The sequence below is a fragment of the Manacus vitellinus genome, unplaced genomic scaffold, assembly GCF_001715985.3.
Source record: "Manacus vitellinus isolate BGI_N305 unplaced genomic scaffold, ASM171598v3 scaffold_93_pilon, whole genome shotgun sequence".
NCBI classification, from domain to species: domain Eukaryota; kingdom Metazoa; phylum Chordata; class Aves; order Passeriformes; family Pipridae; genus Manacus; species Manacus vitellinus.
The window spans coordinates 350,989-363,461 of NW_021940884.1; the positions used below are offsets into that span (position 1 = coordinate 350,989).

Below are 12,473 nucleotides of genomic sequence, written 5' to 3' on the forward strand. Positions count from 1 at the left end.
ACCCCGTCATCCTGGCCACGGCCGGCTACGACCACACCGTGCGGTTCTGGCAGGCGCACAGCGGCATCTGCACCCGCACGGTGCAGCACCAGGACTCCGTATCCTTCCCGGGGCTCGGGGCGCCGCGGGGCGGGCCCGGCTGATGCTCCGTACCGACCTTAACGGCGGCCGCAGCAGGTGAACGCCCTGGAGATCACGCCGGACCGGAGCATGATCGCAGCCGCAGGTGAGCACGCCCGTCCCGCCGGGCACGCCGGGCACACCGGGCACGGGGACGGCGCCCACGCCCTGCCCGGTGCTTGCAGGGTACCAGCACATCCGCATGTACGACCTCAACTCCAACAACCCCAACCCCGTCATCAACTACGACGGCGTGAGCAAGAACATCACGTCGGTGGGGTTCCACGAGGACGGGCGCTGGATGTACACGGGCGGCGAGGACTGCATGGCCCGCATCTGGGACCTCAGGTGGGCACGGGGGGCTCCCCTCCTCCAGCAGTGTCCTGGGGCTGCGGGGCTGATCCCAGGCTCCCAAACATGCCCCTTCCTCACCGGCTGTTGCAGGTCCCGGAACCTCCAGTGCCAGCGCATTTTCCAGGTGAACGCTCCCATCAACTGTGTCTGCCTGCACCCCAACCAGGTGAGCAAACTGGCTCCTTCCGTGGGCTCCCAGCACACTGAATCCTGTGGAAGGGATCTTCAAGTTCACCTTGTTCCAACTCCCTGCCATGGACACCTTCTGCTATCCCAGGTTGCTCAAGCCCCGTCCTGCCTGGCCTCAGACACTTCCAAGGATGGGGCAGCCACAGCTCCTCTGGACAAGTTGTTATGTGGCTCCTCTGGGTAAATCTGAGGGGCTGCAGAGTTGTATCTCAGCAGAAGATTTTGGGAGGGTGGCTGGGGTGGGTGACCTTCCTGGTGGCACAGACCCATGGTGGCACTGCAGGACGGGCAGCAGCCTCCTTCCCACCCCCCATCTGCCCCCTGCCTGGCCAAGCTGCTGGTGCCAGGAGCTTTGGGTGGCACTGCTGGCAAGAAAAAGCATCTCAGGGCCCACAGCCACGATTCCCATCAGGTTTGGTTGAGATCCACCAGTGGGTTCAGCAGCTGTTGCTGAGCAGAGGGAGGGCTGGGGCTTGGAATGAGACTGAAGGGAATGTGGTGCATTAGCAGGGAAATCAATAGGGATCATTGCAGTGCTTATGACTGCTGGGCTGCAGGGCTGTGGGTTTGCCTGCAGACAGGGCAGCACAGACCTTTGTAAAATGCTGAGTAATGGAAGTGTTCCTTTGCATTTCATTTGGCAAAGGTTTAATTTTGCAAATTGGGAATTTCAGACCAGATTTGAGATCAGTTATTTGGACCAGACTTTACCCAAATGCTCCTGTGGTATCAGTGCTGTGAAAATATGTTATGGTAAAAAAAAAGTATTGCTGCACATAGGTCTCAGATGGGAAATAATTACTGACCAAAATGCTGCTGAGGTGCAGAGTGTTGGTTTGTGAGCAGAACGTGGTTAATTAGTCCAAAGGTGGCAGCATTTCTTCAGATAGGTCCATGGCTCTGCAATTCCCTCTGCAGAGACGCTGCTCCAGTTATCCCAGATTCCTCATGGCCTGGGTAAATCGTGATGGCTTTAGGAATTGCACTTTACACCTGCTAAGAGGGGCTGAGGATTAAAGTGCCCAGGAAAGGCTTCTGTGCAGTCAGGTAAATATATCAGCGGTGTTTGTCTTCCTCAGAACAAGGCTGTGCTCCCAGGCCCAGGGTTAGCTGTGCCTGATGACCTGATCTCCTCTAGGGATTCTGCTGGAGTTGTGGGCAGTGCAGGGCTGTCGATAAAGCCCTGCCTGAGTGGAGGGATGCCAGCATTGTCTTCTGCTCTGAGCGTGGGATCAGAGCCAGGACTCTGCCCTTCAGCTGGCTCTTGTCCTTCCCCTGAGAAGGCATGAGAGAGAGAAAAAAGCCAGTCCAGGTTGTGTTGTTCAGGTATCTGTGCGCTCTTGAGTGCTTCAGTTGTTCACTGGCCAACCTGCATCTAAATGCTTCCTCTCAGATGTGCTGAAAATCACTTGGCTCCTGTAGATTTTGTTTGGAGCTGTAGGTGTGCAACAGCTCTGGAATTCAGGCAGCTGCTGTGTGCTCTGGGCTTTATAAAATTAACAAACACTTCTGGGAAGGGAAACAGCCTTTTGCAGAGTGTAACAGGAGTCAGGACTTGGCTTGCTCTCCGTGCAGCCACTGTGTGGAACAGCCCTGTGCTGGGGAAAAAGGAGGCGGAACAGGACCCCGATGCTTCAAAGCAGAGCAGGACTCCCCGTGGTGCTGCACGGGCACGATCAGGGTGTCAGCTCAGGGCTGCTGCTCACGGGGGGCTGTTCCCTTGCAGGCAGAGCTGATCGTGGGTGACCAGAGCGGTGCCATCCACATCTGGGACCTGAAGACCGACCACAACGAGCAGCTCATCCCGGAGCCCGAGGTGTCGGTGAATTCTGTGCACATCGACCCCGACGCCAGCTACATGGCGGCTGTGAACAGCTCGGTGAGCTGGGGGGCCGAGGGGCGGCACGGGGACATCCGGGCTGGCTTTGGGGGCACAGATCCCACTGTCTCCCCGCAGGGAAACTGCTACGTGTGGAACCTGACGGGCGGCATCGGCGAGGAGGTGACGCAGCTGATCCCCAAGACCAAGATCCCGGCGCACAATCGCTACGCCCTGCAGTGCAAGTTCAGCCCCGACTCCACGTGAGTGTGGGCAGCCCTCTCCTCCCTCCCATGGGAAACACAGGCCTTCCCGGGCAGGCAGAGCCCAGCTGTGCCCCCAGCTGTGCCCCCAGCTGGGCTGATGCTGGCTCCACGCTGCAGGGCCCCAGGGAGGAGGCAGGGGATGTGTCACCACGGGGTTGCTCTCAGTCGTGTCCCACTCGTGCTCCCTGAGCTCAGCAAGGTTTGCAGCCACGAGCTGTTCCTGCAGCTGGGATCCCACTGCTGATCTCCAGGAGCAGAGTGTGGGCTCCTTCCTGGAGTCTGTTCAGCTGAAATCTCATAAATCAGACAATACAGGTGTAAGGAGATGTGAGTGAGTGCAGTGAAGGCAGGTCTCCAGGCCATCACTGGCCAGGCCCATGGTGAACAGAGGCCTGTAGGTACACAGTGTGACTGACAAGGTCACCCTCACATGGCTCCTCCTTGCAGGCTCTTGGCTACCTGTTCTGCAGATCAGACTTGCAAGATCTGGAGGACTTCAAACTTCTCTCTGATGACAGAGCTGAGCATTAAGAGCAACAACCCCGGGGAGACGTCTCGGGGCTGGATGTGGGACTGTGCCTTCTCTGGGGACTCCCAGTACATCGTCACAGGTGAGGCACCTGGGCCGTGCCAGGGCCCTGCACCAGCACAGGGCCAGCCAGTTCCTGTGGCTGGGACATTGCCAGACTTGGGCATGGGTGTGGGTGGGTTGGGAGCACCCAGGCTCACCCCCCCAGCACCTTCTGCTGAACTCCCTGGAGCATTCTGCCTGTGCTGCAAGAGACACCTGTTTAAACCAGAGAGGGGGTCTCCAGGTTGCAGTTGGTCTCACCTGGGATCAGTGCTGCTCTCAGTGTGCAGCGTGGCTGTCCCTTCAAAACAAACCTGTGGTGATTTCCACAGTCACTGCTCTTTATTAAAATCCCAGTTAATACAGAAATGCACTGAGCTGCTCTGCCTTGCTGCTCATCACCAGCCCTAAGGATGGTGATGAGTAAAGCAAGAGGAAACTATTTCTAATAATAATAGTAAAAGAAGAAGTTTAAAATGTAATGATATACATCCCACTCCTTTTTTCACTCTTTGTTTCAGCCTCCTCTGATAACCTGGCCAGATTGTGGTGTGTGGAGACAGGAGAGATCAAGAGGGAGTACAGTGGCCACCAGAAAGCCGTGGTCTGCCTTGCCTTCAACGACAGCGTGTTGGGATAACGGGCACGTGTGGGAAGGAGAGGAGCTCTGTGTTTCCCCTTGCCTTGCAGTGACAAGGACCCTCTCCAGAGCCAGGACATGCACTGTGCCTGTCCCCTCCCTGATGGAGAGGGCTTGGGCTCTGGCAGAAGCAGCTGCAGCTGCCTGGGGTGAGACCAGGCTTCAGCTCTGAGCAGGACATTGCTGAAATGTGTGTGGCCTCTAAGGGAGGGAATGGGACAGGGAGACACAATCCCACTGCAGGGAGACAGGTACAGTTGAGCTGGAGGAATCCCTGTGGCATCAGCTGCTGACAGCTTGGTATGTTCTTGTACCCCAAAGTGGGAGAAAAATAAAAATGAGACTTTCTAAGGAATGGAAGAGGCTGAGCAAAGAGGAAAGGCAGCTCTTGTCTTGGTTTGCAATCCCTTTATTCAAAGTGTTTCATAAAGTGACTTGGAGAGCTGCTCTCCTAAAGCCAACCACCCCAACAAATGTAACCACCTTGTGCTGAGCAGGGCATGGAGCCCCAGAACACCAGCTACTCCCTGGGATTCCTCTAGGCCTGGGGCTCCTAATTGCTATGGACATGGCAGCCCTGGGGCAGAGCTGCAGGGACTGTCTGTGCTGACAGTGCTGAGCAGAGGCCTCTTGTTTCTCTAAACCCTCCTGAGGTGCAGCATGAAATCAGCAGGAGGCTCTGGGGATGGTGGTGTTACCTTCCTTGTGGAAATCAGAGGCTTTTCAGGAATCCAGTTCAAGTATGTAGGGCAGCAAGAGGGTGTCCACAGCTCAGCACTTACTCAGGGAGGTAATAGAAGCAGATAGAGACACAGATGTTGCTTGGAAAGCAGATGTCAATGCACAGGTAGATCAGCCGCTGCCTCCCAGGACCTGCCAACAAGCAAGGACAGGAGCGGGTGAGAGGAATGCTTGGATGCTGCAGCTGCGACTCCCTGGGGAGCCAAGCAAGTGGAAAGCCTCAGGGAATGACCTTCCTCATTAAAGCTGGAGCAAGACAGAGCAGACTGACAGCTCGGCAGGCTGCTTGTGGTGAGGATGAAGGTGACAAGGATGAAGGCAGCAGTGTCCCAGGGGACAGCTCTGTGTGCTGGCTGTGCTGTGCAGTCAGGCTGTGCTGCCCGGGGTGGGGGCTCGGAGCCCATCCCAGCCAGGGCAGGGTGTGGGTACGAGCCAGCACAGGGGGATGGTGAACAATGGTTTGATTTTGCACTAGAGGTCACCTGTCCCTGTCCTGGGCCTTGGCAGACTGTCCAGGGATGCATCAGCTTTTGTGCAGCAGAGCCTGATCCTCTTAGAGGTGTGAGAAAAGCTTGTGCTTCCCCTGCCAAGGGGACTGTCCCACTTACCCTGCCCTCTGCGGACCCAGAAGATGGATGTGTGCTCACACAGGCTCTGCACAGCCTCCCCCAGGCCCTTGGGCTCCACCTGCTCCCCCGGCAGGATGCCCAGGAACTCCCGGTAGTACTTGGTCTGGTTGTTGTGATGGAGCAGCTGCTCGGCCTGAAAGAAACATCCCTGTTAAATCCTCCCAAGGCACTTTGTCCATCCTGCTCCACTGACCTGCTCTGCCCTCCAGGGCACCCTGGCAGTGGTCTGTACCCTGGCAGCTGGGCAGGTTTCTCCTGCCAGCTGCCCTGTCCCACAGGAGTGGGGATATGGATAAGCCCGGGAGCTGCTGCTCTGAGCTTACCCGGAGCCCAACCTGGTGGGCACAGCCCTGCTCCTGTGCCAGCCCCCCTGGCACGAATTGCAGAGAACAGGGGGCTGACACTGCTCCCCTCGGCTGGGAGAGCCCCTGCCCTCCTCCAGCCACACCTGGGGTGCTGGTGTGGGGAGTCACCCCTGCAAATCCACACAGGAGAGGGCCTTCAGTGAGCCAGGACCCTGATCAAAGGCCAGTCCATCCCCCATCCTCACAGCTGCCCCTGCCATGGCCACAGCAGCTGCTCACCCTCTGCTCAGACATGTTGAGAGCTGCCTGCAGGGTTTGCAGGTCCCAGGGGTCCATCCTCCTCAGGTAGCACGTGCTCTGCTCCACGGGCTTGTAGCACACGTAGCCCTGCCAGACAGACAGCCCTCAGAGCGGGCAGGACATTCCTCCTCTCCCCTGCATTGTCTTTCCTGACTAAAGGTGCAGAGAAAGGCACCAAGCAAGAGCTGGTGGGTGGCCCACGCCTCCTGCTCCCACTCCAGCAGCCTGGGCTGCTCTGCTTACCCCCCCCCAGCCTCAGGCACTGCTCTGCTCACCCCCCCAGCCCAGGCACTGCTTTGCTTACCCCCACCCAGCTCAGGCACTGCTCTGCTCACCCCCCCACCCCAGGCACTCACGTTCCTGCTGTCGTACAGCACCACGGCACTGAGGTTGCTCTGCGAGGTGACATAGTAGGTGACAGTGCTCCTGGACTTGTCCACCAAGGCTGTCTGATTCCTCAGAGGGTCCTGCTGGCCCTGCAGTGTCAGTCGGACGAGCTGGGAGCCAGCCTGGGCACAAGGAGCAGAAAGGCAGCACCCACCAGCAGCTGCTCGTGCACAGCATCTCCCACCAACATCCCCCCTGGGCCCTGTGCTGGTCCCTGCTGCTAGCCTGGAGGATTTAGGAATGGAGAGAGGGAAGCTCTGACCCACAGGAAGGATGATCTGTGACAGGCTGATCTCCATCATGCAGGGCTGGGGAGAGGCACCAGTGCCCCTCATGCCAAAGGCACCAGGTGCTGGAGGACAGGACCAGGGGACTCCCTGCCACTGCCACAGCCCTGCCTGCAGCCTGCTGGCACCTTCCTGCCTCCTCCAGGATGGGATCCAGCCAAAACCAGCCCTGATCTCACCCCGCTCATCCCTCCTGGGAACTGCTTCCCACAAAACCCAGGGCCGTGGGCAGGAGGAGCTTCCTGCCTGGATCAGGATCCCTTACCTGGGGAGAGCTGGGAGATAAGCTGAGAACCCCCACGACACTGATGCCAACAACTGCAAATAATATCAAGGCAATGGACAGGGTGATCCAGAAGGTCCTGGGGGGAGCTGGGAATCGTGCTGTGGCCCTCCTGTCCTGGGAACCGGGCAAAGGAAGGAGGAACAGGAGTTAAAATTGACCCTTCTGCCAATTCTTCATCATCAAACACGCTTCCTGCTCGTGACACAAATCCTTGTGCAAACTGGTTGCAGTGCAGAACAGCCAAACCATCACAGCACCTGGAATAATGGAGCTTTCCTCCCACAGTGCTGGAATTCCAGATCCCACATCCCAGTAACCAGCACTGCCACAGCCAGAGAAGCTGCAACACCCCCAGGGCAGGGCTGGAGCGGCAGCTTTCCACACACAGGGAACCACAAATTAAATTATTTTGGTTTACAGCAGAAGTCCCAGAGGAGCCATCAGCACTGGAATCAGACCCCATGTGGAATGATCCTGCTTCCATGCCCCTCCCTGTGTTTGGTTGTGTTGAATTTTCTTGCTAAGTTGTTCTCCATGAGACCAAGCAAAACAGCTCAGCAGTCCTGTGACACTTCCATTGGCTCTATTAATTTACTTTAATTCTTATGTTAAAGCAATTAAATTTAACTTCATGGTACATAATAGGATTTTTACAAAGCAGAAAATGTGCTTTCAATAATCTCAAACACAAGCCACACTTAAAAAAATTAACATGTTTCTCAGTTCTCTGAAGGACAGAGAAATTCAATCCATGCCCAGGGTTAGATGTGCTCCAACTGCACAAGCTCATCCAGCTTTGGGGCAGTTACAGATCTTGACTGGAAATAGAGAACTTCCAGATTATTCCCCCAGAAAAGCAGTGAGTTAAAACTGCACATATCTGAAATCCTATTGATTCCAACAGAGCAGAGCCCCAGCCCTGCAGTAACTGGCAGGTTTTCAATAGCTAATGGAATTCCCTCAGGTGGGAAAGGTGCAAATAGAGCAATCCAGCAGCTCCCAGCCCTCGGCAGGTCACGGCTCACACTCATCCCGAGTGTCAGACCAGGCTTCCTTGGCACCTCTGACCTGTTACCCAACAGGTTTAACCCCTGTAAGTCCAGGCGCTTCCAACCTATCCAGCTGACAGCCTCGCAGGAGCTGAACTGGGAGTGCTGGGGAATGAATAAAACCTTACCAGGATCCAGAGGAATGGTGGGATCTCAGCCACTTCAGAGCAGAATCAGGCAAGCACAGAGCAGGGGCTCTGTCTGTGATAGAATCATGGAATCCTGGAATGATTTGGGTTGGAAGGAACCTTAAAGCCCACCAGTTCCACCCCACTGCCATGGGCAGGGACACCTTCCACTAGCCCAGGTTGCTCCAAGCCCAATCCAGCCTGGCCTTGGACACTTCCAGGGATGGGGCAGCCACAGCTTCTCTGGGCAACCTGTACCAGGGCCTCCCCACCCTCACAGGGAAGAGTTTCTTCCCAATATCCCATCTAACCCTGTCCTCTGGCAGTGGAAAGCCATTCCCCCTTGTCCTGTCACGCCCTTGTCCAAAGTCAAGTCCCAGAGGAAGGACAGAGCCAGCCTTTGCCCGGGATTTGCTGGGAACAGGGATACTCACTGCAGGGGCAGCAGGGCTGGCGCTGTCCCCACCCTCCATCCTCCTCTTCAGGCGAGGACCTGGCTGCTGCTGCCGCTCTGCCTCCTGCCCACGCGCAGACTGGGCATGATCCCGGCTCCAGGCACACCTGGGAAACCTGAACGTGCATCCCCCACACATAAACAGCCGTCCCTCACACCGAAGGGCCCCGCGGGAGCCGCAGGTGTGCCCGGCGCGGAGCCCAGCGCTGCTGTCAGTGCCCGGCGCGGCCCTTCCGCTGCCCCTGCGGCACCACAATCGGGGGCTTTGTGCGGCCCCGGGGCTGGCAGGGCCGGGGGGGCTCACTGAGGGATCGGATGGCAGGGGACAGGGGCAGCCTGCCCTTGGCAGCAGCTGCTTCCACCTTTCAGCAGCACTTTGTGCTCCGCCGAGCGCCGATGCTGCTGCCCCGCACAGACACCCCTGCCCCGCCGGCAGCCCTCGCTCAGAGCCCGGGCAGGGCCCTGGCACAGTGTCACCCTCACCACCCACGCTGCCACCCGTGTCCTGCCCTGGGAAACACCCCAGGGAGCAGCATTCCCAGATCACCAGGTCCTGTGCAGTCCAGGAGCCCTCAGAGCGTTTGAGACCTGCCAGCCAGACACGACCAAAGTGTGGAGGCAAGGAAAAGCTCTGAATTCCTTCAGGTGGTGTCTACCCAGGGAAAGTGCAGCTTTGGGACATTCTCCTACCAAGCATGACCCAGGGCTGACCAAACTGGCTGAAAGAGAGCCCACAACAAAGCTGGAGAGGGACTTTGGACAAGGGCCTGGAGCAACAGGACAGGGCAGAATGGCTTCCCACTGCCAGAGGACAGGGTTAGACGGGATATTGGGAAGAAACTCTTCCCTGTGAAGGTGGTGAGGCCCTGGTACAAGTTGCCCAGAGAAGCTGTGGCTGCCCCATCCCTGGAAGTGTCCAAGGCCAGGTTGGATGGGGCTTGGAGCAACCTGGGCTAGTGGGAGGTGTCCCTGCCCATGGCAGGGGATGAAATTGTGTGATTTTTAGGGTCCCTTCCAAACTGCATCCCTAACTCCCAGGATTCCCACTGCACAGCTGCACCAAAGCTTGTGGAGACAAGACCACAAAATGACACAGTATCAGGGAGAGCACATTTGAGAGTTTAATGGGAATTCAAGTAGAGGATTAAAAACCATTTGGAAGCTGATAGAGTGTTTTGAAGCACAACTGACAGCGCCACCAGCACATTCCAGCATCCCTGAGTCCAGGCAATGGCTCCCTTGGCCAGAGAGAACCCTCGGCAGGGCAGAGCTGCCAGAGGGAGGCTGGACCTCTCCTGGCCTTTTCCTGACACTAAAAGCACCAGATACAGGGACTGAATCCAAAGACACATGGTTACATCAGACACGACCTGCAGTGAATCCATAATGTCCATTTCCACATTATCCAGATCCAGGGCAAGTTCTACCTGGGTGACTTCACACAGTCCTTCCAGCTGAGACAGGAGCAGGGAAGAGATCATCCACAGTTCCTGCCACAACTCCAGATTACAAACAAACACCCTTCTAAAGGATCAGCCAACACTGTGGGAACTCCAAGACCCTCCGAACTGCAGAGTTATTGCTGTACAAGCAAGGTGACAAGTTACCAAGCAGGAAATGGCATCAGCACTGCCACAGCTGGACAGCAGGACCCGAAGGAAAACCAGTGCTAAAACTGAACTGTAGATACTGGAATCTATGGAATAGAAGCGTGTTATTTGCATATATAATTTTCAATTAATTCTATAACGTAAAAGCTTTCACAGTGGGTTCAGCCAGCACAGAATCCCATGCCATGGCTGAGCCCTTTGTCACCCAAGCCCACCTGGAGACCAAACTGAAATCATCCCTGAGCAAGCCAGCCCTCCTCACAGCCCCACCGCGCCTGGTCCCCGCGGAAGATCAGCACCTCAGGGTGGGAAGGAAGCACGTACCACTGTCACACTCAGGAGCCCCCACCCATCCAGGGACTGAGCAGGATCTGGGGTCTGCAGCTAAAGCCAAAGCAAGCAGCTGTGTTGATGCTGAGGGAAGCACAGAACTCGGTACGGATCGATCTGGGTATTCCTGGGAAGCAGCAGGAGGGAAGGACAGTCCTGCATGGCTACAGACTCTGCATGTAGGAGAATTATAGCTACTGTCATCAGTAAGTACATTCCTCTCATCCTCCCTCCTGGGAAACAAGATATATTATCATAGACTCTGCTTAAATTTATAATTTAAATATATTTTGCTCTGTTTTTAGGCTCAGGGAGTGCCTGTGTATGTATGTGCTGTACACACACCTGACCCTGGACAGACACAGCATGCAGCAGCCATGGTTTGGATTCGTGTGGGGTCGTCCCCACCTGTGTCACAGGTGCAATTTGCAGTGGTCAAATGAAGGAGACGAATTTGTTTCTGTGACCTGACGTAGGGCTGTGCCCTGGAACACCCCCAAACAGGGGAAAAAGAATCATCCCCAGGGCAAACACCCGCTCCACAAGTGTTTCCAAACACAACCACAGGTCCTGCACATCCCCAGAGTCATTTCCCTGAACGAACTAGGCTGAGCCATGGCCCAGCCTGGCCAGAACACAGCCCTTCTCCTCACATCAACCAGCTCCACTTCCCCAGCCCAGTCCAGAGGACTCTGTGCCGTGGAGCATCACTAACGTTGGAGAGATGTGTTTATAATTAAAACCAGCCCCAAGCCCCCAGCCCTGGGGGCCACTGTAATGCCCCCTTTGTTCCAAAGTGCATTTCAGGAGTGAGATGTAAACAGAATCATACCGAGAGGACAGAGAGGTGAGAAGCTAAGGGTTGCTAACTCCAGGGAGTACCTAGTGAGCAGGTTACTGCCACAGGGCGAGCCCAGGGGCTGTCCCCGGGGCAGGGCTGCCCCGTTACTCGCCCAGGGCCGGGAGCAGGTCGGCGATGCTGTCGACGTAGTAGTCGGGCACGAGGCTGTGCCTGGCGGGGCAGTCGCTGTCCAGGTGTGCCTGGACCTCGTCGAGCGCGGTGACGCCGGTGAGGGTGAGCAGCGTGGTGAGCCCGCAGCTGTTCCCCATCAGGATGTCCGTGTCCAGCCGGTCCCCCACCATGATGGTGCGGGCGGGGTCCACCTGGAACTCGCTGGCCACGCAGTCGAACATGAAGCGGTTGGGCTTGCCCACGATGAAGGCCTCGCGCTGCGCCGCCGTCTCCACGGCCTTCACCAGGCAGCCCGTCCCTGGGGACAGCAGGAACAGTCAGGGCCAGCACAGGGCTCCCGGCACCCACACCCGCCCAGGGCTCTGGGGACACAACAGCTTGGCTTCACAGCCACAGGGACAGGCCAGCCCCAGGCAAAGGCAGCACATGAAGCCTCTCGGGGGGCTGAATTCTGTCCCACACTGAGTCAGAAAAGGAACCACTATTCCCTGAGTAAAGGTTCAGCATGGATTATCCCTCTTTCAGGGGTGCTGTGAGGCAAAGTCCAGGCTTTGGGAAACCTGGGCTGCCACACAGAATCCCAGAATAGCTGGGGTTGGAAGGGACCTCTGGAGACCACCCAGTCCAACCCCCTGCCCAGGCAGGGTCACCTGGAGCAGGTGACACAGGGACACATCCAGGTGGGGTTGGAATGTCTGCAGAGAGGGAGACTCCACGACCCCCTGGGCAGCTGTTCCAGTGCTCTGCCACCCTCAAGGAAAAGAAGTTCTTCCTCATGTTGAGGTGCAACTTCCTCTTTTATCAACACAGCACTGAGGTGTGATGATTTAGAGCTGAGCACGGAGTCCCGCAGAGCCAGGGGACCGGGACCACCCCCTCCGCCCTCCCGCCCCGCGCACCGGGGATGGCGGCGCCGCCCTCGAGCGGTAGCCGGTGATCGCGGTTGGTGCCGACGAGCAGACAGTCGGGGTTCTGCAGCAGGTACCGCAGCGCCTGGCACAGCTTCGCGTAGCTGAAGTGCTCGTCGAAGCCCAC

General features: G+C 57.1%; 3 protein-coding genes across 3 annotated transcripts; 1 reads left to right on the forward strand and 2 right to left on the reverse strand.

The window, feature by feature from the left end:
• Window positions 1–6: 6 nt before the first annotated feature.
• On the forward strand, window positions 7–4,343 carry MLST8 (MTOR associated protein, LST8 homolog). Its single transcript, XM_029965269.1, has 8 exons — window positions 7–98; window positions 175–226; window positions 306–468; window positions 565–640; window positions 2,390–2,542; window positions 2,621–2,745; window positions 3,196–3,359; window positions 3,841–4,343. Exons 2-8 carry the CDS (start codon window positions 211–213, stop codon window positions 3,957–3,959), a joined length of 816 nt encoding a protein of 271 aa, XP_029821129.1. The 5' UTR covers window positions 7–98; window positions 175–210; the 3' UTR covers window positions 3,960–4,343.
• Window positions 4,067–7,041, reverse strand: BRICD5 (BRICHOS domain containing 5; the record flags this gene model as incomplete). Its single annotated transcript, XM_018086353.3, has 5 exons — window positions 4,067–4,832; window positions 5,309–5,462; window positions 5,914–6,021; window positions 6,291–6,443; window positions 6,874–7,041. Coding segments are annotated over 5 exons (678 nt in total), but the record flags the coding sequence as incomplete, so codon positions are not given.
• A 2,582-nt stretch (window positions 7,042–9,623) lies between these two features.
• Window positions 9,624–12,473, reverse strand: PGP (phosphoglycolate phosphatase; the record flags this gene model as incomplete). The annotated part of the gene is made up of 2 exons (XM_018086424.3): window positions 9,624–11,736; window positions 12,338–12,473. Coding segments are annotated over 2 exons (462 nt in total), but the record flags the coding sequence as incomplete, so codon positions are not given.